This window comes from Miniopterus schreibersii, assembly GCF_964146895.1.
Source record: "Miniopterus schreibersii genome assembly, chromosome: 12".
NCBI lineage: Eukaryota > Metazoa > Chordata > Mammalia > Chiroptera > Miniopteridae > Miniopterus > Miniopterus schreibersii.
In genome coordinates this window covers 1,454,011-1,481,029 of record NC_138112.1, presented here as the reverse complement: position 1 = coordinate 1,481,029, position 27,019 = coordinate 1,454,011, and the positions used below count along the sequence as shown (strand labels likewise).

Genomic DNA, 27,019 nt, shown 5'->3' with positions numbered 1-27,019 from the left:
AGGAAGCGAGGTCCCCTAGGAAGGTGTGCAGAATGGGAGGGCCAGGGAAGACCTGGGGAGAAGGGACACATGAGGAACAGGCTGCGAGTGGGTGCCTGCAGAGGAGGCTCATGGAACTGTCAGAGGGATGGGAGTAGAACCACACTCACAAAGCAGACTTTCATGAGGTGGGGGTAGCCAACCACAGTGATACTGCAGGGCCTGGAGCCTGAAAATGGGCTATGGTTCGGCACCGAAGGGAACAGTGATCACCTTATCAGGGCGCTGGTAGTGTCTGTGCTGAGAGCAGGTGCGAGATTGCTGCAGTTGAGGGTAAATAGGGGTTAAGGAAGTGATGGGGAACAAGAACTGGAATTTCCCTCCAAGGAGTGGGTGACAATGGGATGGAGGTGTTGGCCTGAAATGGACAGAGTGTGAAGAGAAGCCTTTTGGAGATAAGGGAGACTTCAGTGGTGTGGGTCTGGGAAGAGAGAGAGGAGGTGCAGAGAAGAGAGAAATGAATGGAGGGTGGAGGGTTGAGCTTAGAAGGAGAGAAGGGCTCCTTCGAAGGGCAGGCAGAGCTGAGTGCCTGTCGGTGAGTTCAGGAGCCCAAGGGAAGCTCTCCTAGTCACAAAATTTCTCCACTTTCATTTCCTGTTTTTTGGGCTAACTGCTAACTTCAGAAGGCCATTGGGAGGTGGAATTGGCTTAAAGGGGCATGGAGAGTCCGCAATGACAGGTGCACACCTGAGAAGCCTCACGCTGCTCTGTCCTGGTGACTTCTGAACCCCTTGTCATCCAGGGTCATGACCGAAGCAATGCTTCCATCGATGCTGTCCAGTGCCATCTGCTAGGAGACTGCCCCAAAGCTCTCTGAGGCCAGAGGAGGGTCTGAAGCAAGTTGTCAGGTGGCCTTATTCCCAAGCTTCCTGCCTCAAGGTGGAGAATGGGTGCCCTGTGGCTTTCTCTTAGTCCCAGGCTTGGCGGCATTCTCAGCCCACCTGCACCCCTATACCCATCTCTCACCTCCTGTGCCTCTCTCTGGGCCCCATGCTGGCTAGTCCAGTGCAGTTGCCCCAGTGTGTCCCATATAGCATTTAGCTGTAAATAAGATTGGATTTTTCTTTCATTTTTTTAAAAAAATGTGAACTATTGTGGTTCTCTGGCTGCTCCTGGTATGTGTTGATTTGAAGTGTTTAATCAGCTCAATGGGGTACACCTCTAAAATCAACAAAATTCAGCCTAAGGAAAGGTGTCTGAGAATTCAAAATAATGAAGAGCCTTCTCCATGGAGACACAGGGAAGCTGGTCAGACTCTCAAGCTGCAAATGAGGGTCTGCAGTGTTGGCAGAGTCAGCTCCCTCCTCCTGCTCCTCTCGCCAGAGGCCTCAGAGCCAGCCAGAGCAGCAGAGTGGGAGAGGGCAAGGGAAGAAATTAACTAATTGCATTTGCCTTTAGTTCCACATTCCACAAATCTGTAGTTAGCTGGTTAGTGCAGAGTCACAGGGGAGTCAAGCACGTCCCTGGCTGTGGAGGACAGGAAGGGCCCCTGTACTACGACAACGCCCACGGGGCTCGTTCAGTGAGGCAAAGAAAGCCGAGCAGGCGAATAGAGCAGGGATAGTGGCTTAATAAGCCCGAAGGAGGCTCTGAGACATCCCTGTGAAGGATCTTGAAGGGTAAGAATTAGGGATGTGAGACTTTGGGGCCTCTGAGGCTTGTTTCCCTTTGCTGCGGGACCCAGCTCCCGGCCCATACTTCCAGGTGGAGGCAGGATGACTGGCGGGACAGGCAGGCTGAGAGAGAAGAGGGTGAGGAGCTGGCAAACCCCATTTCGCTCAACCCTAAGCAGTAGGGTGGGTTTCAGAGTGTGGACGCGCACTATCCCTCCTTTTTTCCCTCCAAGGTACCATACAGTGCTGAAAAGTAGATACAGGAGCCTGACAGAGCTGCAGTGGGGACATGGCTTTGATGTAAGTCCATAATGGGCTTCCCAAGACCTCACTCCAGAATTAAATGCACCCACCAGGCACAGAAGGAGCTGGTGGAGAGCAGACCTTATAGCACCCTTCTAGCCAACAGGCAGGTCCCAGAAGGGCCAAGCCACACACCCAGTTCCTTCTAAACCTGTGGCTCTCAGCCTTATCAGACCCAGTGTTCCTTGTAACAAGGATTTTGTAAAGCCTCTTTAATATCCTAGAATGAAATTTAGAGAAAACAAATAAAAATCAGTGAGATACTTTAATTTGCAAAAAAGAGAAGGGAAAGTAATTTAAAATAAAATAACATGTATTTCAGCAAGTAACTCCTTAGACACACTTCCCTCAAAGGGTTAACAAGGGGTGGCAGGATGCTCACGCCTGTAGCAATGAGACAGATGCTGACACAGGCTGATTGGGATGCTGTATTGGCAATTCAAAAGCCATAATTTTCCAGAGCATTAAACTACTTTTGCTATACTTCCAACAAAATAAAATGTAATATTTCCTCAATTTACACAGAAAATGGCATTCCTGGAAAAGTCAGTGCATGTTAAAAGTGTACAAAAGATACTTTGTGCTCGCATGAAAAATGACACTGGGCTCTAGGCTCCCATGACTGTAGGCAGGCTGTTTACTGGCACAGATGTCTAGCGACACACTCAGAAGCCCTACGGAAGGTGCGTGGGATGTGAGCCAATGTTTCGTGTGTGTGGTGCCTGCTGCATTGCAGGGTGACCACAATGCCTGCCCTCTGCCCAGTAAGCACAAGTTATTAAGACAGTTAGAAAAACTGCCCCCCAGGTTTCAGAATTGCCACCCTGGCTTGCTGTCACCCCTAGGAAGGACAGCTGGCTTAGACCTCAAGGGAGACAGGTCACTCTACCAGGAGGCAGGGAGCTAGATGCTCCACACGGAAATTCAACTCAGCCCTAGTCAGTTTGGCTCAGTAGTTAGAGTGTTGGCTTTTGGACTGAAGGGTCTTGGGTTCGATTCTGGCCAGGGACACCTGCCTTGGTTGCAGGCTGGGTCCCCGGCCCTGGTCGGGGCTCGCACAGAGGCACCTATGGATGTGTTCCTCTCACATCAATGTTTCTCTCTCTCTCTCTCTCCCTCTCTCCCCCTCCCCCTTTCTCCCTCCCACTCTCTGAAAAAGCAATGGAAAAAATATCCATGGTTGAGGATTTAAAAAAAATAAAGCCCAGCCCGTGCAGCTCAGTGTTTGAGTGTCAACCCGTGAACCAAGAGATCCCTAGTTTGATTGCTGGTTACGGGCTCAATTCTTAGTGGGGGGCATGCAGGAGGCAGCCAAACAGTGCCTCTCTCTCATCGATGTTTCTGTCTCTCCCTCCCTCTTCCTCCCTCTTCAAAAGAAAAGAAATGCAAGGCAGTGGGAAATGGAGGCCCCCCAGCAGTGGGAAGGAGCGCCCCAGGAATAACATACATAGCCTCTGCCCTCAGAGAACTTAATTACTATGCAAAGAGGGATGTAGGTCTGAAGAGTTCCTAAGGGCCGAGCATGGGGGTGCGGACCAGCGTGGCCTCGGGGGGAGGAAGCAGCGGCCAGGAGGCAGGTGCCCAGCAGAGTCCCGGCAGGAGACTCGGTGAGGTTCAACGCCCCTGCTCAGAAGTGACTTCCCCACCGCAGTTAGATGCTATAACAATAATTGTACTTATTAGATTCTGCCTGTGTCTGCTTCCTAGGCATGTGGTAAGGATTAATTATAGTTGAGATACATAATTTAGCGTAGTCTCTGGTAGACTGCAATCGCCCAGGAAGCATCAGCTCCACTGCGTCCTGGTGAACGAGAACCCGTCAGTTTTCTTCCTCTTCTCTCCCAGGTGGCTGCTGAGCTGGGCTGGCACCAGTTTAGACGGCTGCCAATGCTACTAGAAAGGTAATTTTTCTGAGATCCATGATCTGTCAATTCAAAGCCCCCTCCCACCCCCACAGCCTTGGGTGGGAAGCAGTTGATGAGTATCTTTGCTTTTGGAGAGGTGGGAATGTCTCCTTCCTTGCCAGCCACTCTTGGCAGTTTGGCCTGAAGCTCAGATGCCAACTGTTTCGTGTTTGTGGCCCGGGCAGCAGTCCCAGTACTGGATGGACTGAGCCTTGTTGAGAACAGGACAGTGAGGAGGAAATAGGAATAGGAACAGCCGTGTACTCTCCAGAGACCTGTCTCTCGTAAACCCTGGTCTAGCAGACACTCCCAAACAGCAGCACAAAGCCCCCCTGGGCCTGAGAGTCAGTTCATTCAGGCTCCAGGGTCTGCACAAGCCTGAGAGTGCGAGACAGAGTGGAGATGGAATGTTTCTCTGTGCTCAGGTGTGGGGCGAGAGCAGGGAGGAAACCAGCAGGAGAGGAAAGTGTCTGAATCCTCCCCCTGATTCTGCAGAAATCCAAAAGCAGATTTTCTTTGGAAGTTTCAGAAGTTGCTTTCGGTGGATGCAGACTCCAGTGAGACTAAAAGCAGAACCGGCCCTTCCCCTCCACGCAGGAGTCTGGAGCAGGGGTCTCGAAAGGGAATCTGTAATTGGCTCCAGACAATCACAGAACAGTTAATACCCTTAGTTTAACAGGCGCTGGGTGAGCTGAGTCCTCCACAAGCTGTATATCATTTAAACTTCGCAATAACCCAGAGCAGTAGTTTGTTTTGCTTTTTGTTTATATTTTTGGTGGTTTAACAAATATAGATTTATTATCTTATAGTTCTGGACTGTGGTCTCAATGGGGTAAAATTCGTGTTAGCTGGGCAGCATTCTTCCTGGAGGCACTGCTGGAGAGCTCCATCTCCTGCCGAAGGGCTCTGGGACCCTTCCGTTGTCACCTCTTTCTGCCTACAGCCAGGGAAGAAACTCCACTTCTAATGACTCATGTGATCGGTTAGGCCAGGCCGACCTGGGTAAGGCAGGGTCATCTCCCAGCTCAGTGTTCTGAACCTTAACCACATCTGCGAAGTCTCTTTTGCCAACTAAGGGAACATACTCACAGGTGCAAGGGAGTGCAGAATGGACGTCTTTGGGGCCATTATTCAAGCAGGAGTTTCCATAGTCCCCATTTTACAGAAGAGAAGACTGAGTCTGGGAAAGGTCAAGGGACTTGCTTAGAGCCAGGATTCAAACCAAAGGTGATAGGATGTGCCAGACACTTTACATAGTTATGTCTTATTTGACATTAATCCTATGCCAGCCTGGCGAGGTAAGCATTACTTATTCCCATTATAGAGCTGGGGAAACTATAGCTCTATAGTTAAGAGGTTAAGTAACTTACCCAAGGTGGGGCCCAGATATGCAACAGGCCTGTCTGACTGCACTGTACTGAGCTGCTTTAGAGGGAGCGCTCGCTCCTGCACATGAGACGTGCCCTGGAGTTATTCCGAGGGCCACACTTGACATTTGCACAGTACTTTTCCACACTTTCAGAGCCCTCTCACCCATACTGGCTCCTGCAGACCTTTCAAGGCTGGGACTTGCCAGCTGGGATGGCAGAGATAGTATCTGCAGACTCGGGGAAGGTAGCCAGGCAAAGGGTGGGGCGGAGGAGGGTTCCCACCCAGAGGGTTCCCCTGGCCCCGTGAGAAGCGCCTCCCCGGGCCTGTGCGTGAGAAGGTGCAAAGAGAAGAGGAGTGTTTTCCTGTGTGTACGCCTGCAGGGCAGGGGGTGGGACCTGGCTTTCTCTTTGCCACCCCCCCCCCCCCATCAGGGCTGTCAGGGCAGCTCTAGGAACCAGGAGATTCTTTTCCCAGAATCACAGCTGCTGCTGAAAATCTTTTCCACCTCAAAAAAGTCAAGCCCAAGGGTGGCTTTGGAGGCCACGCTTAGGGCTCAGGAGCTGTTTCTATGTACCCGTTCTGTTCCCTCTCTGCTTGACAACTTACAAAGGGCTTCGTCAAGCCAGTGGGTTTTCCTCTCACAGTAACTGTGTGAAGAAGGTGTTACTATTCTCCTTTGACAAAGAAAGGGACAGAGGCTCCAAATGGTGAAGTGTCAGAGGTGGGACTTACCCCGTCATCTTTATTCAGTGCCTACCTGGTAGTAGGTGCTGTGCTCAGTGCTGGTCTGTCGTCTCCAAATCCAGTGTATCCTACTAATCGCAGCTGCCCTCAGGGCCCCCTGGCCCCCTGGGCCTCTGCTGCTTGTGTTCTGATCAACTATCAAGATGCCCCTCTCTCCCCTGTGTGGCCACTAAAATCCCCTTGGCTCCCAAACCTCAAGGATCCTTGGTTCACATCCTGTTTTGCTTTTCTTTGGCGGCAGCCCCTCCTCTGGGCTGGCATCTTCTGTTTCCTCCACAAACGTCCTTGGTATGACTGCTGAGGGTGTCCCTGGTTTTAGGGTTGCAGAGGACAGTTAGTGGTCGGAAGTCCAGCTCTGGCGTCACATGGGTCTGGACTTGAATCTGGCTCCACTAGCAGAAGCTGTGTCACCTTGTCACTCACCCTCTGTGGGCCTGTTTCTGCCTCTGACGTGAGGAAGAGAATGGCATCAGCCTCACCGTGTTCTTAGGAAGGGAATTAGCGAAATCTTGAATGTAAAGTACTTGGGACCCAGTAGATGCTCAGTCAACACGAGTTGTTGTTACTGGTGCAACAAGAGGGGCTCAGCTGCCCCATGTCACGTCCACGGGGCTCCCGCTGGCCGTTTCCCCTCAGCCCTGCCCTGAGAGGTCTGGGGGCCTTTTCCAGGTAGCGTTCTGCTCAGGCTATCCCACCTGCTCCGCTTCCTTTCTTATCTGCCCTCTCACCTGCCTCAGCCCAGTGCTAAAGCAATGACTAGAAAATAGGCCAGCCTGGTCTGTGCTGGGTACACACAGGCATGGCTCACTTTACGTAAAACAGTGGTTTTTGAAATACTGCACATAAGTGAAAGTTTTGTAAGCTAAGTTTTATTTTTCTTTACCACAAGAGCCTGCTCTTTAAAGGAATCTTTTCAGAGGACAAAGAATGCCCTTTTATGATCAGTTAGAGCCAAACATCATCTGTAGGGTTTGCTTACAGTGAGTTATATATTAATCTGCTTTTACCCCTATGACATCTTCTCAAAGAAAGTGTGTGATCCTAGCAAGGACATTTTAAAATTATGCCCCATCACTCTGGATGGGCTCATCTGGGGGCTTGGAAGTGGGTTTTATAGCCACTTGTGTAACTGGTAAACTGGAGCCTGGGAAGATTGCAACATCCAGTCACTAGGGGTAGGCAGGCGTTGATTCCTGCAGGGCCTGCGGTGGGGTACTTTTGGGCCCCTTGCTCTGGGTGAGATGAAAGGGACAGTCGAGCCACCAGGCCAGATCGGGTAACGCCTCTGCCTGGCGGGGAAGCAGTGCAGTGCCCAGAGGCAAGGGGTCAGTTCTCTTCCTCGCCCGTGAGCCGGAACCAGCTTCCCTTCTGAGGACATGGCGCTTCCCCTCACAGTCAGCCCGCAGCACAGAGGGCAGCTTCCTGGCGAGGGGGCACCCGCCAGAGCCTGGCCGCCCCGGGGGCCTGGGAGAGGCGGACGCTTCTCTGGCGTAAAGCAAGGTGGCAGGACCTGGGAACTTGGCAAGGGCCTAGCACCCTTCCGGTGGGCTGCCCCACGCTGCTCAGGGAGGCCCTGCAGGGAACAGGATCTGGGGAGTCCAACTTCACAAAAGGCCTCCACTCTAGTTGCCCTCTGTCCTGTGTCCTAAGGACTTCCAAGTGCCACCTGGGTGCTTGTAAGAAGCAGTAAGAATCCTCTCTGAGATGAGGGAAGTGTCTGAAGGCAGGAGGAGCAGAGGCAGGGACAGGCATCTTGATTCTGTTTTCAATGAGCCCTGGCAGCAGCCTCCACCCCACCTTACTCCCCATCTTTCCCGTGAAGCTCCGATGCCTTGTTCTCCAGATAGTCCTCTGGGACCATCCGCTCCATCTTCACCTTGACAGGCTTCCGCTGTGTGTGTCCACCTTCCCCACCAGACTGTGAAATATTTGAGGAAAGAATCTATACTTTATTATTATAGCGCAGCAGTGCCTGGCACAGAGTAGACATTCAGTTAGTGTTTCCTAAACAAACGATTGATGGGCGGCGGGAATGAGCCTGCGCTCCTGCTCACCTGCCCCCATGCTGGGTGCCCGTCTCTGCTCTTCATGACGCTCTGCTCCCTGCTGATCTCTCCCGCCAGCGATCCACGCTCACCCCCTTTTCCCAAGACGGTGAGCTTGTTGGGTTTATGCAACTAGAGTGTGCAGTGGGCTCAGGTAAATACTTCCCAACCCCGCCACTTCTGGCTGGGACGTGAGAGCTGTTGACGGGGGCATCTCAGCTGTGTGCTCGGCGGTTGCTAGGTGCTAGGCCGACTCTCTGTGGATCCAGGGTCTCAGATAGTGCCATGACCAACCCAGTTTTCTAAACTCTTTGAGTTTGGAGTTCAGCAGCAAGCTACTCATTAAAGCCAGGAACAGACCCCTTAGGGAGAAATGTGGCATTCCTGGGGCTGCCACATTTGGCCATTTAAATGGAAACAATGAGGTTCAGGGTATCCAATAACACCTGATTATCACTGTGACTTTGTTTTTCATAAACTATGGAGACAAATTTGGGTTGAGCCTCTAACCCTGGGGTGAGTCAGAGACACACAGACTCGTAGGGCTAACAGGTCTTTCAGACGATCTGTCCTCTGTACCCAGAAGAGCTCCACAGACCCTTAATGTCTGACACAAGGCTCCCTTCTTTCTCCCTTCTCTCCTGTGTGTTAATACACTTAGCTCTTCAAAATATGTCTTATGACTGAGTTTTCACTGACTGCAGTGACATTTTAAAAGAAACTGTACTGCCCTGGCCAGTGTTGCTCAGTGGCTGGGCGTCAATCCCATGCACCCAGAGGCCACCAGCTCGGTTGCCGGTCAGGGCACATGCCGGTTGCAGGCTTGACCTCCAGCAGGGGCGGTCAGGAGGCAGCTGATCAACGTTTCCCTCTTTCTCTCCTCCCTTCCTCTCTCTCTAAAAACATTGATAAAAACATATTAAAAAATAAATAAAAGAAAATGTAGCAAATTTTTATGTTCAGTCTTTACAATCTGAGATTTTGCAATTTTTGGTGTTAAAAGTAAATGATAATCTGAGTAGATATTAGTTACTTTATTTTATTTTATTTTTTAAATGTATCTTTATTGATTTCAGAGAAAGGAAAGGAGAGGGAGAGAGAGACAGAAACATCAACGATGAGAGAGTTATTGATCTGGGGATCGAGCCCGCAACCCAGGCATGTGCCCCTACCAGGAATCGAACCCCGATCGCCTGGATCCTAGGTCGACACTCAACCGCTGAGCCACGCCCCGCCGGGCGATATTAGTTACTTTAATATTCTTATTTGGCAAAATAAAACAACCCTATCTGAACTTTCAAAAAAAAAAAAAAAAAGATTTACTTGTCAGGAACCTCAAAAACCTAGGAACCAGTGATTCTGGCCTCACCTATCTCCCGCTGCACGTGTTCTTCCGCTGACACCTCTGTCGGTGGCCCCTGTCCCAGTCTCTGCCAAAGCTCCCCCGGAAGGTCAGGCTCCCTGCGCAGAATGCAGCCTATTCCAGGGCTGCGTGGGTTGCAATATTAGGCCATTCTTTGTCCCAGCAGACCCCTGACTGACCTCCCTGTGGTGGTCACTGCCTGTGGCAGCTGCAGGTGCTAAGTCCATCCCCTGCGCTTGACAGCCCGTCAGTATTTGAGAAGAGCTGTCACCCAAACCTTCCCCTTTCTATATAAATATCCAAACTTCCCTAAAGGACTCCACGTGCCAGTTTCTGATGGCCTTACTTAAAGCAAGTATGCACATCACACATGAATATCTTCTTCTTGTAAGAAAAAATAATACAGATAAAAAAGGATGCATTTGATCCCTATTGCGTCTCAACCCTGTCCCCAGAGGTAACTTCTGTTACCAGTGTGTGTGCGCATGTGTGTGTGTGCATGTGTGTGCGTGCGCGTGTGTGCGTGCGTGTGTGTGTGTGTGAAGACCTCGCTGCACTTACATGAATATGGGTACAAATGAAAATGTATAAATGTTTGTGAAGTTTTAAAAATGCATATATGTACATATATGTATAAATTGCACTATGTGCAACTTTCTTTTTAAATTTACAAATAAAATGTATAGATTGTTTCATGCAGTACATATAGAGTTACATTATTTTTGTTAATGACCACATAATATTCTACTGTTTTAATGTAATTTTACTTTTCCATTGCCCTATCAATGGACATTAGGTTGCCTCAACTATTTTTTTAACAATACCATGATGAACTCCTTAAACTTGTTTGTATCTTAATGTCTTTTTATATGTATATGTTTCAGTCTGCCAGTCCCCTCTTTAGTATCTGCAAGTGTACAGCATTCAATATTCAGATGACATCTAGCCAGGCAGAGCACAGGGGACCATTTGTTCACTCACTCGCTTACATGTCCGCTGGGTTTTCATCAAGCAGGCACTGTGTCTTCACTGTGCCCGGGTTCCAGTCCTGCCAGGAACAGGCGGGAGAATGGAGGCCTGCCTACATGCAACCCCTTCTTATTCCACTTCTGTTAGAACAGTCCAGCTACAGATGTTTTTAGTGATAATTATATCACACTGTCAACTTACACGTCTTAGAGTCAGTTAACACCTCTTAAGTCTTTTAAATTAAATATAAACTTCACTTGAACAGTTAATTTTCACATTCTAAGTAGAGGAGTTTTACATTTGCTCTTATGTCCTATCTTATTACTTTCTTCCATTCCTTTTATATTTTGAAGCTTAAAAAATCCTGATGTCTTTGTGCGAGGTGTTCGCTAGCTCTGCTCCTCAGAGAGAGATTTTGTAGGTGGGCGTGCTACAGCTTCACCCAGCCACTGGCTATGCCTTTCCTGGGTGACAGGGACCCACTGCCAATCAACACGTCTCAGCTTACATGGCCCCATCCTCACCTCCAGGGACAATACATACGTACATGACCCAATAATTACAGCATCACCCAATCTTCATTTCTAGGAACTCTGTATAAAAGGAAATGACTCTAGTTTCTCATGACTTGTTAAATCAGTGTGATATGATGAAAAGAGAGTTAATTCTGGATCCAATGGGTTTAAACTCAAGCTCTGCAACTTCCTAGCTGTATGGCCTTGGAAAATCCCTGGACTGCTCTGAGGCCCAATGCCCTGTGTCCTGGGATTGTTGAAAGTACTTATGCATTACTTTCTGTACAGTTAGCGTCACCTTTTAAATGACAGGTGTTAATGCTGTGCTGGGCAAACGTAATAAGCAAATAGGTCTTCCAGGTAACAAATGTGCAGAATCAGTATCTTCATATTGTTTCCTTGACAAAAAAAAAAAAAGGAAAGCCCTCCAAGGAGTAGGTTTCATAGACATTCAGCCCTAACCGCTGAGATCTGGATAAGAATCAGAAGTTGGTTCACTTTTCTACATAAGGAAACATATACTTTTAGAGAATCCCTTGGCTCAAGGCTTTTGGTAAAAAATTTGTTAACTGCTCCCCAGCCATAGAGAATTTAGCTTACACTGTCCATTGTGTAACCAACCATTGTGCCTGGAGCCCTGTCCCAGGCTAACCGGGGCAACAGGATAGATATGCGCTCAGAAATTAGACCAGAGACACAGGGCCGCTTCCACGCCTCACTTATCCTGAACCCAGCTGAGGATCAGGAGGAACCAAAATGAGACCTCAAGCCAAGCCCTTCTCAGAGCCTTAAATTTTTATTTTAGAAACTATTGTAACAAACTGACATCTGATTTTTCCAGCCTACTTGCTAAATAAAAGCTGCAAATTTGAGGTGGAGTAGGGGGCTGCTAGAAGCAAACATACCAGCAGTAGCAGATAAAAAACCTGGTTGTCAGAAAGAAGTAAAAAAACCTGGAAGAAAAAGAGCTGCAAAAAAAGCAATTTAGGGCCACAACCAGCAGAGGCCAACCCTGCAGTATCCCCGCAGCATGAGTGCTTTTAAAAGGAGTTCACAGTTACGACTTGAGTCATTGACTAAATTATCTTTCAGGTACTCTTTAAGGGAAAGTAGAGCTATATATAATACCTCTTAGCAAGACCTCTATTCAAAATGAAGCCAATAAATATATATCCAAAACTAAAACAAAGGGTTTGGAGCTGTCAGGGAGAGATTTTAGTGAGTGAAAATCCACTTATTTGGGAAGGCTTCCTCAGAAAATCCTAGGAATTTGAGAGGCGAGTTGAATTTTAAATAAGGTGACTTGGGTTCAAATCAGAGCTCCCCTGCTGGCCAGCCATGTGCTCAGACCAGTCTCCCACCTTTTGTGAGTCTTGTTAAAACAGTAATAACATTGTCTGCCTTGTCAATCTCATGGGAATATTCTGAAAATGAACCAAAATGATGTGTTTGAAAGTGTTCAGTAAAGTGTAGAACATCATGAAAATATATAAGTGAGGTCTACAGGCCACCTCCCAGATGTTAGCCGCTGAGAGACAGTAACTCAGGTGCAGTGAGAGAATGAGCTGGGTTCCCAGTTACTGCTTTAAAAATACACATGCATACATACGCATCTGTGCATCTCTGCATATAACTGTGTTTGTTTACTTAGATACTGTTTTCCCAAATATCTCCAGGCTTCCCTTTCACCAGGCGAAAGAAAAAAACCACCACTTTGGACACTAAAAAGTTCTATATGTATAAATAAAATGTTCAGTGCTTACTAATTTTAATCTTAATTTTTCTCATTTTAAATTTAATAATTAGCTTCTTACAATTGAACATTGCAGAAATATGTGATTTAGAAGGTGATTTAGAACCCTAAATGCCACCCACTCCATCTCTTATTAGCAGTTCAGTTGGCTGTGGTCTTTCAGATTTTTTCCTGTGTTCTTTTAGTCTTGCAGGCATTCAACAGAGGATTCCTGAAATGAGCAGTCCTTTGTTATAAAGGGTACACCTTTAGGGGAGGAAATACATTTTCTATCCTAAAAACTCTTCATCTGTCTCCTCAGCTCCATTCCTGTTATTTGGGCCTTAGGCACATTCTCATCGGTTCTTATCTAGACTATTAAAATCAACAACTTTTTAACTAGTTGCCCTGTTTACAGTTGTACTGTCTTCAAATCCATATTGCACACAGCCGTTAGCATAATTGAACTAAACAAAAAACCTCACCGCGTTGCTCCCCTTTACGCCAGTTCCGCGCTGCGCCCAGGGTCTGGCGGAACCTCCCCTGCACGGCGCTGGCCTGTGGCCGCCGGGCTGCGGCCCAGGCACCCCCCAGGCAGCAGCGCTCAGCCGCTTGTCCCCGGAGCATGAAGCCACTTTCTTACCCCCTGCGACTCGAACAAGCGGCCCCGCTTCCTGGCGTGCCCCTTTCTGCCTTCTCCCGGGCCTCTCGGAGCCTTGCTCATCCCGTCTCCCTTCTCTAGGTGTCCTCACCCCTGACCAGGTGAATCACAGCATTTCTATGCCACTGCTGGACACACTTCTGATTGTCATAAGTGTTGCACTGTAGGCGATTACTTTTTACTTGCCCTCCTCTAATTAATCTGGGAGGTTCTTATTTATCTTTGTGCTTCTAGTTTCCCTGGGTATACAACAGGTTTATACTAATGTTTGTTGAACTAAACTGAACTGTGAATGAGACCTCTCTGGGGGAGGAACTCTGTGTTTCAATCATGCCATGTGGGAGACAGGCACCCCACAGCTGTCAGAGACCCCTGGGGGCAGAGGGCCACGAGAGGGGCCTCACTTTGGGACACCACAAGAATACAAGAGTCAAGGACCTCAGTCTTACTAGAACACTATTCTTAAAGATGAAATTACAGAGAAAACCATTTACTTTTATTTATAGCCAATGCTGAGACTTTCAGGGACAGACTTCCAGGTCACAAGCCACCGCCCAGGAAATACCAAGGAGAATCCCACTCAGACTTGTTGCAAACTTGACTTTCAATAACAACGTAGGTCCCACATACGTGTGTAAGTCCCAGGCTACACTTGTCACCAAGTGTGCACTACATGTGAAAACATGGGGCACAGAGGAGAAACGTGTCAATAAGCACATTTCTGGTGGGAAACTGGGGGGGGCTCAGTGTGACTGCCTCACAGAGCAATACAGGTAGAGGAGGGGAGGGTCTGGAGGCCAAAGGCCCATGCACGAAGCCAGGCCCTGCTCCCTGGCTATGTGACAGTGGGCGTGCTAGTTAAGGTCTCTTTGTCTTGGTTGCCACATCTGTAAAAACAGTTTGATAAGATTATTTCTCTCATTGAATTATCATGAAGAATAAATAACAATACATTTGAAAGTGCTTTTAAATCTCTAACATGCTAAAAATATATTACTTTCTCTCTTGAGCTGATGCTCATGGAACAATCTGTGTAATGCTTCACAACCACAAGCGGGTGTCGTGTATGTGTAGTATGTGTGTGATGAACAGGGTATCTGCCCTTCCTTTCATTAGTTTCCTTTGGAAATTCTCATTAATAAAATATACACTGAGACAGGGACTTCATGGCATGACTGTGCCTTCTCTTCCCTCCTCACCTGCCTTCCTCATAGTGAGGGAGGGAAAGAGCAAATATCAAAGCCCTGGAGTTAATGGGTACAGGTGAAAGTCAAGGAAATACACAGTGCTGGCTCCCAGGCCAAGGACATTATGTTATCCTATCAACTAGGTGCATATTTTGTCTGTATCTAAACCTTACCCAGTATAGTAATTGAGAACCCCAAATGGGGATTTTTCTTTTAACTGAGATTAAATCTCATTAGAGCAATGGGATTAGGGTGACTGCTGAGTTACTACAGGAGCCCAAGTAGGCAACAATTTCAGAGTGATAGAAATAGAAGGCGAGAGCCCAAGGGAATGGGCTGCACACTGGGTGGGGAGCAAGGAGACCCATCCCAACCGTCCCTGGCTTGGCCCCCAGGCCTGACTTGGCTGCTACAATAGCTGTGTTGTCCTGAGCAACTTGTTTCCCCTCCCTGGTCTTTAGGAGTCAGAGCTGTAAAGTTAACCTTTTGGACCAGGTGATATCTGCATTTCCTTCCATTTCTAATGGGGAAGGCACTATCTATACTAAGGCACCTGGCACTATCTACACTAAGGCACCTTGAAGAGTCTCTATGATGCTATGATTCCGTCACACATAGTGAGTGAGAGTTGGATTTATGTAGAACTATGTACAGATAGACTTGGGTTGAAATCTCAGTTTTATTATTTATCAGCAGTGTGACTTTAAGCAACTTTCCTAACATGTCTAAGCCTCAGTCTTTTCATCTGTAAAATGGGTCTAGTAATATAACAAAAATACTCATATGCTTACAAGGCTGCTCCCACTCTCTCTTTAATACATTATAAATTAGTCAAGTAGATTCTGTCTAGTCTGTTTCCTTTCTATTGTGGAGGAATAGCCTAGGCCTGCAGAAATGAGTAAAGAAATTTAATATTAGAGCATTTAAGTAGTTAGAAGCAGGAATGGACTCCAAAATCAGGTCCCCTGGCTGATTTTGAGCTTTGTGCTTGATTGTTGGGTGTCTTTTTAAATTACCCCCGCTCTGAAAAGGGCATCAAAGCCCTTCCATGGTAGGCAGCCAGGTGCATGCAGAAGAGCCCAGTGAGAGGACAAAGTGCATTTACACACCAGACACTTCCCAAGAATAGCCTCTGGCTCAGAAATAGTTTCCAGAGTTTCATTCAAAGACCATGCTCAGCATTTCTTTCCCCCACTGTATCCCCTGCTTCCTGCCATTTCACTTAGAACAGCCCTGTGTGTGGGCAAATCGACAGCTCTATGCAGTTCTCCTCCCCAGACAGCAGTAGCTCTGTGCTCTTGTGTGCCAGGTAGATCACCAGGAGACTCAGAAGGGTGTCAGGACCAACAAAGGGAACTCCCATCATTCCAGCTCCCAGCCGCAGGGAAACGCTACGGGCATCTCAGGAGTGCTGTGAGGCCACGCAGCGGTTAAGGTTGTTCAAGCCTTAACCATGGCACTTGTGAGGATGTGTTCTCAGCGAGAGCGCAACCCCTTTCCCAGAGTCTTTAAACTTGAACTCATGGACTTATATGCCAGAGGGAGAAGAAAACCCTTATGGGCTTAAAATGATGGGTATTTTCACACATGCGTTAGCATACCAATGCTATGTCCTAAGAACCAAAGCCAAAGCATTAAGTAGCATGACTGATCAGCTGCTGCATTTCCAGAGCAGATGCAAGCAGGAAAAACAAGGATGACTTTTTTGGAAAGTTTCCTTTCTGGAGGTAGCAACTGTAAGTTGCCCCAGCCTCCCAAGGAGCCATTAGTTTATTAAAGGGCCCATTCTCCTGTCTTGCATCACTCCTTTGTCTAGAAGTTTGTGCTGTCAGGGAGGAGATCCCGGTGTGCCTGAGCAAAGGTGTGTCTAGGCTGGTCTGTCGCCGGTCTGACCAGAGGTCAGGGACTGAGGGAGGCCGTCTCCCCAGGCACTTCTAGAAGTATCTAGCGAGGCAGAACCTTGTCACGGGGACAGCCAAGAGCCACGGAGAGAGGAGAGTCCCCCAAATGGAAATACAGTTAACATCTCTTGGGAGACTTTCAGCCTTACCCAACTGAGATGAATTACCTGCCTCCCTGCTCCACCACTTGGAATATATTTTTTAGGATATTTTCATGAGCGACACATTTGCCACCCCTTTATAAATCAGTTACAGAACAGAAACTCTTCCTCACTGCGAGGCAGAAATGTAGAAGGGGAGGGCAAAAAGTCTTGCCTGTAATTGAAGGCAGGTTGAGAGATGTTCATGCTTTGAAATTCTCCTTCTTGTGAAATGTTTATGAAACATTTTCCACAAATGAGTTATGCAACCGGGACAGTAGCTTTGATGGTTTTCATCACCAGTGATACATTCGTTAGTGCTGGTCTGTGTTTCCCCTGGAGAGGGCCGTGTGAAAATGTCATGGGGGGTAAGAAGAGCACCCCAGTTCCCCTGTACCCTGTTGCATGACCCCAAACAGATGGTTAGTACGGATTCGGAGTGTGTGTCTGAGCCAGAACACAATCTTCTCCATCACCTGTGGTCTACTCTCTCCTCTACCCCTGGGACATTGGTAGTATTGTTTCGCAGAAAGGGCACCAGGGGAGGGTCAGAGGACCATACCCTTGTCAGAGTTATGCCAGTGATTTGTGAGGTAACTTTAGACCCATCTGTGAAGCTCTCTGGGCCTTCCTGGGCTGGGAGGGTAAACACTTGTCCTCACATCTCCTGTCTGGGAGACGAAGCCAAGTAGGGAAAGTGTGAAGGGCTCCCAGCTCCTCAGAAGGGGCTCTCTCCTTCCAGAACGAGGCTGCTGCTTCCTCGAGCAGGTGATGTCAGGGAGTTCACTCGGATTAAGAAAGATAATCACCCAGGATACCTTTTTACCTCCCTGGTCACTGCCCAAACTCTGTGTAACACTTTCACACAGTGTGGTGGGTGGGGAAGAGGCTAAGCCGACGGACCGTGTCTGTATGAGCAGGAAGGGCAGGGGCTGCCACCGGGCAGAGCCCACCGTGGGGCCGTGTCCCCAGGGATCAGTTCAGCCCAAGCATAGTCTGCAGAAATATTCCACTTGCGTGAGAACTGCCAAAGGGACCCTGGAGATGATCTTCGCGGTTCTAGGAGGGCTGTGGGTTTGGTTGGGTTTTCACAAGTACGGGGGAGGCTGGGTTTTCATCCAACTTGCCTCCGGTTCTCACATTAGAAGCCAGTGGGATCCAGCGAAGTCTCGATCTCATCTTCCAGATCCACAGCCAACGCCCAGTTGCCTGGAGAGACTCCAGTCTTTTCCATTCGATGGCTGTGAAAGGGGTTTTTGATGGGAGGGGCTTTACTTGTGAATTCCTTAGTTTCTGAGCCCCCGACGCCTCGGCAGAGTATGCCGAGGTGGCCGGAGCCGAGGCGCCTGCCTGCCTTTGACTCCAGCTCTGCTCCCTGAGACCCACAAGCAAAGCAGGGAGTCTAGACCTTGGTGTAGAAAAAGAGGCTCTTTTATTGCCTTTCACTTTGGTTTGTTTAAGATCGCCTTCTCTGGGGGTTACTATCAGCGCCTCACACCCAACGGGGTAATGAATTATGAAAAATGAAAAGGTGAAAGGTTGGCCAAGAAAAACAGAAGAATAGCACACAGGTCGTCGGAACGTCACAGACTGACACCCAAAGAAACTTTCTGCTTTCGGCACTTTGTTTTCAGGATTGGGAGGTGGTCAGTGCCCCTAAAGCAGTGTGAAGGACAGTTGATCCAGGAAGCAGACGAAAGGGGGACTCTTTTATGGTGGCTCTGGTTTCTGAAATTAAGTGCTGTAGGAAGACCTGGCACTGGTTCTAACAGATAGCGCTCAGGCTGGAGGCAGAGCACATGCTTTCAAGCTCTGTCACAGCTGCGCCTCCCTATCTCCGCAGCAGAATGAGCCTGTAAGAGCCCTGCCACTCGCCTGGCGCTGGAGCGTGGCCAGACCGCCTGCGGGTCCCACCACGGTTTCAGCTCCGTCTTCCAGGCTCTCTCCCCATCCCTGGCCTCCACGTGGTGGCTCTGGATGCGGGATAGAGGGATAGAGGGAGATGGGGGGGGGGCAGCTGGCCAAATAAGCTTTGCTTATGTAAAATCTCCAGAGCAAACCTTGAGGTGGTTGTAGTGGTGTTTTGAAATAAGTAGTTTATCATTTTTTCTAGCTTTGTAAAACGTTTCCCTAGAATTTAGACTGTGAGAGCTCCAGTGCGGGGAGAGATTTAGGATACCAGGGCTCCTTAGACCGCAGTGCCCAGTGTGGGTAGAAAGGGCTGAGGGGTGCTGGGCAGGGGATGGGGCTGTCCTGGGGTCACTCCCAAGTGGCCATGCTTTTCTGAGTTTTCAGAAAGCCTCACTCTCTGTGCCCACCATGCCACTTTCCATCTCCCTTCCTCCTCCTCTGTGTTTCGGAGGCTCCAGAAGGGTCCCTCTTAGGTGAGAGGAGAAGAGGGGAATGCTTTGTAAAGCTGTCCCTGCAGGAAGCATACTCTTTCCAATTTCTGGGCAGCCAGGGCTTCTTGTTGCTGCTTAGATCTACTTTACCTGAGACACTGCAGCATCCTGGACTAGCCCAGGATGCCAAATGCACTATGGAACTGGAATTTGTAATTCTATTTTAGGACTCAAAGGGGAAAAAATCATGTAGAATCATATAACAGATGAGGAAACTGAATTCCTTAGAGGCTGGATGGTTGCCCAAGGTTACATGGTAAGGGTCAGAGTTAGGACTAGGAAGGCCTCGCTCCGCCCTCACTGTGTCCCCTGGAGACTGTGGAGACGGCTCTGCTTATGTCTTCTATCTAATCACCTGGCATTGGACCCTCATTATCTGCAGGTCCACACTCCTGCCCAGCCTCTCATGTCCTTCCCTAGCATCCCCCTAACTCTCCAACCAGAGGGAGGTTTTGCCCTGGTCATCCAAAGCACCATTTTTCTACAGGGTTAAGCACAAGTATAGCTGTTAGCCTGTACCTTTAACTTGGGTTAAACTAATGCAGTAAAGACAGAGAGATTCCCGGATGTCGGTGAGACTCCCAGTGTAGACCAAGAGATAGTTGAAGCCAGGACCTCTGTGGCCAGGAGTCTCCATCAGAGGGTCTCCCCAGCGCCTTCGGTAAGGTGTGACCCAGACCCTGTTCTTGCCACGTCACAGGAGCTCACGGGCACTTGGCTGCCCCACCACATGCACTTCCTGCGAAGCTGCAAGAGGGTAGCTGTTCTCAGGGTGGGAGGAGAGTGGGCACGAGTGGTGCGTCCTGCCCTGCTCTTGGACACCTGGAAACCCATGAGTGGGTGGTGGGTGCCGTCACTGAAGAGCGGTAGAGGCTGTAGACAGTTTGGAAACCACCACAGGCCCCTTAGGCTGCAACTGCCGCAGTGACTGTAAGGGAGACATGTCCCCGCCTGTAGGGAGACAGGCAAGAATGGTCACCAAAGAGGGCCAGCTGCAGAGGCAGCTTAGCACCCAGAGGACAGGGAGATGCGAAAACAGGTGGAGGGGAAATTGGTTGTTCAGTCAGTGGTTCCTAGACTTTGGGGTTTTGTGCATGAGGAAAATTAAAATCAGAATGGGGGAGATTGAGAAAGGTTACTAATGTACTGTGATGTGGGACGGATCCCCATCATTTCATAAAAAGAAATTCTCACATATCCCCTCAAAAAGAACATCGCCTCAGATTCAAAATAAAAATTTCAAGCCGTGCAGTACCTTATTTTTTCTCATCTCAACAAGAAGGAGCGTGTGCTATGTATCGGCACAGCCCCGGGTGCTGCTTGGCAAGGATGAAGCCCAGTGCAGCGCCCACCGTGCCGACGGGTGCTCCGCAGGGCGCGCCCTCCGGCTCCCCCCGCGGGAAAAGCAAGGTGCAGTAGGCTCTCAGCTAGCTCTTGACTCTGAGCTTATCCCTCATCTCCTGCCTTGATCTCTGAGCTTCCATTTCTGTTGGCCTGGGGAGGCCAGAACTGATGCTCTCATGCCTCTACTTACAGATTAAAACTGAGGATCTCGGTGACTCCCTGCAGCAGAGCCTCTCGCACAGGCCATGCCACCTGAGTCAAGGGCCCGCCATGATGCCTGGAAGCCAAATGTCTGGGGTAAATGCCATCCTGTGTCATTTTCAGTGGCCAGTGAGTTTATTTCAAACCTCTGCAGTATGCTTGACCTCTAGAGTTGGCACTCTGGTGAACCTGTATTGGTCTGAAGAACCCCCTTCGGGGATGTGAGAAAGAGATCGGACGCCTGGGGTGGGGGTGAGGTTACAAAACAGTCCCTTTAAAAGTGAAACGTAGCTCATTGTGGGAAAAGTGAGGTCTTGACCCTCCTGGGAGAAAAAGGAGGCAATCTTGTCAAAACAGCAAACGTACAGTGACTGTTCAGGGAAGCCCTGTGACAACAGCTACCTAGGTTCTAGGTGTTTCTGTCCCTGGTTCCCTCCCCCCCGCACGTTTTCACGGCAAAGGCAAAGTAGGACAGAGCACTGGCCCAGGGAAGAGAGGCACCCTGAAACTGCGGCCAGTGTCGGAGAGGCGTTCATGTGGTGAGCTCCTTTCTGGGCCTGGATCACCTGGGGAGGAAAGAGACCTCCTTTCTCTGATCACATTTAGAACTAGGATGTACACCCATTTCTTCACTTCTTTATTCAGCAAGAACTTACCGAGCAAGTCCTTTATTTGAGCACAGACCTGAGCTTCGCACTATAAGGGCACAGAGCCCTGGAGGTCTAAGCACAGAAGATTCCCAGACCCCCCAAGTACTAGGATTAGTGTTTCCATTTTCTGGCCTGATGGGAGGAACCCAGGGAAAATGGGTTTTCTGTGAAATCAAATTGGTTTTATTAAGAACTAATAACTTGCTGCCTTCCTTCGGGAAAGGTTCAGGCCTAGAAACTGGCCAAGACGTGGCTTTTAGCATAATAAAATGCCATGAGATTTTAAAAAACTGGACAATTGGGATTGCATGTCACTTTTAGGGTAAATGTCTGAGAGATGGACAATCCTGAGTCTGTGCCCCAGGGGCATTTAGAGTCTAGCTGGGAGACGGGACTGACGCACACAAAGGTTAAATCACAAGGCAAGGCGTAATAGGTCGGTAGGTCGCGAGGTGCTCCGGCAGCTGTAATGCCACCAGCATTAATGGAGTAGCTATTACGTAGCTCCTGGTGACACACAGAGGCATAAGGCAAGGTCACTGCCCACATACTCTCCAAGTCTGGAGACTCCTGGAACAGATGGGCAGCAGGCAGATGGAACTGGCACCCCCAGGTTGTAAATTCTGTGATGTATGTATCTCCCCACATGCAGGATATGACTTCCCTCCACCCCCTCCAGCAGCTTGTTCTGGTTCCCGGCCACTTACAGTCTGTGTCCCAATTCCTGCTCTCTCAGACGCAGCCTGGGCAGCCAGGTAAGAACCCTGGGTTTCACGGAGACAAGCACAGTGAAGTGCTGCTGCTGCCACTGGGTGAAGAGGAGCCCAGCTCTGGCGCACAGCTTTTCCACATCAAGGCCTGAGGAGGGGACCCTGCCACTGCCCCTCCAAGCTGAGTCTCCTTCTCGGCTTCCCATCTCCCGCAGCTCCAGGGCCAGTGGGGACTGGGGTGCAGGGAGGCACGGAGCTGGGCCAGTACAAGGAAGGAGTAGCTCCTTGGGAATGCAGGACAGACAAGCCCCAGTTCCTCCGAAATCCTTCGGGAAGCTTGACTGTGATTCTCCTTGGGTAGAGCAGCAGTGCCACCCACAGGTCTTCAGGTTTTCTTTGGCTCGGAAGTTAACTTCCAGGTAACTTGACCAAGAGCAGAGGGATTAGAGTATTTATAACAGTAGCTACAGCGATTTCTTGAGCATCATGTGCCAGGAGTTCTGCTGAGTGATTTTCCTGATTTATTTTTCAAAATAACCTTGTGCAGTAGGTAATCATATTATGTCTCTGGTGAGCTACTAGAAAGTTCCAGAACTGTCTGTCTAAGATCCATGCTCTTGGCCTACTGCTGTGCCACTTCTCCCTCTCCCGGCCACACCAGCTACATCCAAACGTGACGGAGGAAGTGTGAGCTCCAGGATGCAAACAGAATGGAACTGTTCCTTCTGCCCTTAGCACCTGCCTAAACCACAGCCCCACCCTTGCTGCACAGGCACCTTAGAGCACTACTGTAACCGTGAACGAGGACATTTGAGCCTTTAAGTATTTGTTTTGGCAAAATAATACATATCATACTCCTGGAATAGGAAAGGAAAGATAACACGCAATTCAGTTTCTTTTTGGAAGACAGTGTTGTGAAGTTGGCCCAGGCATATGACCAATGAGGCCAGCATGTAATACAGAGCAAACAGACAAAAGCCCAGTTCAAAATCTAGAATCAGAAAAACTCATTGGTAAAAATTACTACCTGTGTGTCCTTGGGAAACTTACCTTAACCTCTTTGAGATTTTATTCCTTCCTCCATAAAAATGAAACAATAGTAAAGTTCTGCCTCACGAGGTTACTGAGGCTACTTGAGATAACGCACGTGAAAAGACTTTGTACATTTCAAAACACAACAAAATGTTTGGTTACGATTGGTATTCAGGCCTCTGGACTCCTAGTCCAGGGTTCCTGCCCGTTTATTTTAATAATAAAAAGTCCAAGTCCTGACTTTTTTAGACTGAGGAGCATAAAGGTCAATATCAGCTGATGCTATACATCAGTGACCTAAACAGTGACCTAAAACAGCTTAGGGACAGCAGAGACCCTAAGGCTTTGCCCCGGGCTGAGGGATGGGGTGACCCACCCACAGTCTGCTGTGTGTTTGATGGCCCCTCCTCACAGCGAGAGTGGAAGTCCTGGCTGTGATCTCTCCTGGAGAAAGACCACTGTCACAGCCCCGCTGGGCAGATTCCTTCATGGACACTTTTCCGGGAGAGGGAAGGAGAGTGCAACGAGCGGTGCAGTCCATGCCACCAGATAGCTTCCAGCCAATGGCCCACTGCCCTCTGGAGCTGTATGGCCCCGTTCACTTGTTCTGACATCCTTGTAGGTCGGCTGGGACTGTGTCACTCTCCCAGCTACTTCTGCAGGCACAAGGGAAATTCTCAGCCTCACCGTGATTTCTTCACAGTCACACCTGCATCTCCTTCCCTCTTGGATTTCTCCAGCCTGGTTACCAGGCCTCAGAGGAGGTGGTTTTCACCCTCCTCAGCCTTGTACCACTCAGGCCGCAGGCGAGCAGAAAGTCTGGTTTGGGGACTGCTGTTTACATCTGTTTAGCCCTGTGTCTGATTTGCCTCTACCTGTGTGTGGCAGGGCCTGGCAGTACCTGTGGGGGCCTCTACACAGGGCTTGAGGGGGGCTGAAGGCTTGATCAGTTAGCAGGGATGAGGAGACTTATCCTGCTTCCAGAGTTATAGAGCATGTTTTCCAAATGCGTGAATTTTATTTGTTCATTTGTCCCTCCCTCTCACCCAGGTCTGCAGTCAAATCTCCTCCCCTTTCCACAGCAGCAAGGCTCTCTCCTCCTCCCACAGACTGGACCTGGCCTGGCGTCCCAGGTAAACAACCACATTTTCCCCTTTCCTCCAGGAATGCCTCGGCTCTCCACAGAGTTGAGTTCATTGGTTTTCCTTCAACCCCTTAATGGTGCACTTACCCCTCTGGAAGGAGGGGCTAATGGGGAATTAGTCCTATTGGTTCATGGACAAGTGAAAGTCACAGCCAGGGGAAATGACTGACCCACTATCACTGGTGGAGTCGGAGATCTCAGCTCCTGGGCTAGCCTGCTCCAAATGCAGGCACTCTACTCTATCCCCAGCCAGAACCAAGCCATCAGTGATCTCAAAACCAAAGGCTAGCTAACTTCCTAGGGATGCCAAGGTGATGGCCAGCCCAGCCTGGGTGCTCACAAGCCCGAAGGGGGAGACCAGAGTCCCATAGCTCTGATGTCCCAAGACCACAAAGCCAGTGGCTCTTACCTCTGAGCCTCACTTAAGACCTATCCTAGACTGCCTACTGCAGTGGGCGTGTGTGGGTCAGGAGGGCTGGGGTCTGCAAGAGGGGCCATTTAGAAACATGCCAAGTTGTACATAGCACCCGTCTGCCAACTAGAAAAAGTGCACCTCTTCCTCTGCCTAGACGTGGCCTCCTGTCAGGGTGTATGGCCTGGCAAGAGTAGCAGGAGCTGTATTGTAGCTGGCTCTCCAACATTATCTGCATAATTAATAACCTGCACAGTTTCAGAAGATGGTTCTGTAGAAATGGATGTGCAGAAGACTGCAGAGACCTTAAGGGCCCCTCTCTATGCTAAGATTCCCCGTGGGCCACTCAGTGCCCGGGCTTTAGAAGGTGCCATCCGAGGAAGACATCTGGAAGGACAGTGCCATCTAGTGGCTAATAGAAATGGGGACATTAGAGTCATAAGCTCTTCCACTCTCTCGGGATGGACTTCTTGAGACCAACTCTTACTTCTTACAAGAGCCAGGAGGGAAAGTTATTAAGATCAGCTGGACAGTGGGATAAGGGACTGGCCTGGGGTCGTGGCAGTAAGAATAGAGGGAGGGGATGAATGAGGAGATGTTGGGGTAAGTTGAATCAATGCAACTTGGCATCTAATTGGATGTGAAGCGGGGAGAGCGAAGGTCTAGCAAAGAACTTATTAAGTATTTGTCAGATCAAAGAACAAATAGATTAATAAAAGGAAGGCTCAAAGAAGACTGAGGCTTTGTTCTGAGGGTCTGGTCCATGTCGCCCCCAGGGTCAAATCCATAATAGTCTTAAATCATTCTATTCTAAAAGACCCTTCATTAGGGAAAAGAGTCCTTGACGTCTTTCAGGTCCTTTTACCTTCCTCATCGTAAGGGTGCCTATCTTAATGGTAAACCTGAATATCTTGGACTTGAAAAGGAATAAAGTTAACTCCAGCCTAGGAAAAGAGTAAACTGGGAAAGAGAGAGAAGAGATGGGCATAGGCCACACTCTCGACATGGGCAGTGGCCCCACACGGGCACAATGCCTGGACCCGAGGCCTGGGTTCCGTTCCTTCCCTGTGGAATGACAGATGTCTTCATGAGTTCAATTCACTCCTGACCCCAAGTGGCTAAAACACGGAGTCTAGGTTTAAGGGTCTATTTTCCTATGAAAATAAAGTAAAGAAACAATTTCTCCCGAGAACCACAGATGAGATCACAGTGCATTTAGAGAGCAGTGGAATGCCTTTGATTAAAAACCAACCAAAACAACAACAACAAGAAAACACTCTCATGAAACAACATGATGGTTTAGAAAGTAAAATGGCCATCACAAGAGTTTGGAATTTTATAGAAATTCCATTAATGTGACTAGTCTTAGGTGTCCTGTTATCTTCAGTTAATGCCTATTGAACACCTCAGTGGCTTTGCTTTGTGGAAAAAAACAGACAAAGCAAAAAACCTTTCGCGTGTCCTGGGATTTCTTTTTGGAATCTTTGTAAACAACGCTGCTGGCTCCTTTTATGGTGGAAAACTGAAAAGAGGAAGGTAACTGCTAAGAGTCAGTGCGTCCTAGGATAAAACCCAGCAGGCTACCTTCCTGTCCCGTAAGCTTACTGCTTCTACCCCAGCTATTCTAGGTATTTGCTATCACTTTATATAAACTTCAATTTCCACCTCCATGCCATTGGAAAAATAGGAATTCAATGTAGCCAGGTATCTGTCATCTTCCAAGTGGCCTATTAGTAAGAATATCAGAAAATACCATCTAATTTGTTCACGATCTGTGCATCTGCTTGACTTGTGTTCCCTCTTAGGCAGTTGGGCGCCCCGGGCTGCCGGGCTCTTTAGACCCCCACCTGGAAGTGCCCCAGCATGTCCCAGTGCCTAAGCATATGCCCAGCACCGGAGGGGCTGATGAGCCCAGTGACCTGGAGGAGCTGGAGAAGTTTGCCAAGACCTTCAAGCAGAGGCGCATTAAGCTGGGCTTCACACAGGTTTGATTTTATGAGAGGAGATGGAAGAAGCTGGGCTGAGCAAGTGGAAACTGGGCTTCCCCAGTACAGGTCAGGAGCAGCCATGCTGGGAACCAGCCCATCGTGTTCCTGTGCTCCTTGAGAATAGGGCGCAGTTGCTGTTGGTAGGGAAACAGAGGACATTGCTGGTGGAGGGGAGAGAAATGAGAGCCAGAAAAGGGGTCAGGAATATGGGTATGGCCCACTCAGAGTCTATGAAGAGAAGTAAAACAATTCTCCATCTTAGAGGGACAAAAAACCTAGGAAGGAGCCAGGGTGATAGGTGAGTGCTGAAAGGCTCACTGGGTGCGCGACTGGTGCTAGGGTGGTGGTGGGTCTGGACCAAGAAAAAAGCAGCCTGTCTTTCAAGTTACTCCCTTTCAACCACACTCTCAGGGAGACGTGGGGCTGGCAATGGGAAAGCTGTATGGCAATGACTTCAGCCAGACCACCATCTCACGATTCGAGGCACTCAATCTGAGCTTCAAGAACATGTGCAAGCTCAAACCACTGCTGGAGAAGTGGCTGAGTGATGCAGGTAGGCCTCGGGCGTAGGGTGGGCGATGCCCTAGGAATTCTGCAGGGGCGGCTCTGCCTGTGTTGGGGCCTGAGGCAGTCAGTCAGTACATCATTC

General features: G+C 49.0%; 1 protein-coding gene across 1 annotated transcript in view; it reads left to right on the top strand.

Moving 5' to 3' along the window:
- The window catches only part of POU2F3 (POU class 2 homeobox 3), a gene marked incomplete at its 5' end in the record, with an annotated part of 75,076 nt that overhangs the window by 37,369 nt on the left and 10,688 nt on the right, over window positions 1-27,019 (top strand). The window contains 5 exons of the mRNA XM_081154453.1: window positions 20,426-20,530; window positions 21,737-21,839; window positions 23,877-23,959; window positions 26,188-26,367; window positions 26,782-26,923. Of these exons, the coding sequence (XP_081010579.1) occupies window positions 20,426-20,530; window positions 21,737-21,839; window positions 23,877-23,959; window positions 26,188-26,367; window positions 26,782-26,923 (613 nt within the window). The remainder of the gene's footprint in view (window positions 1-20,425; window positions 20,531-21,736; window positions 21,840-23,876; window positions 23,960-26,187; window positions 26,368-26,781; window positions 26,924-27,019) is intronic.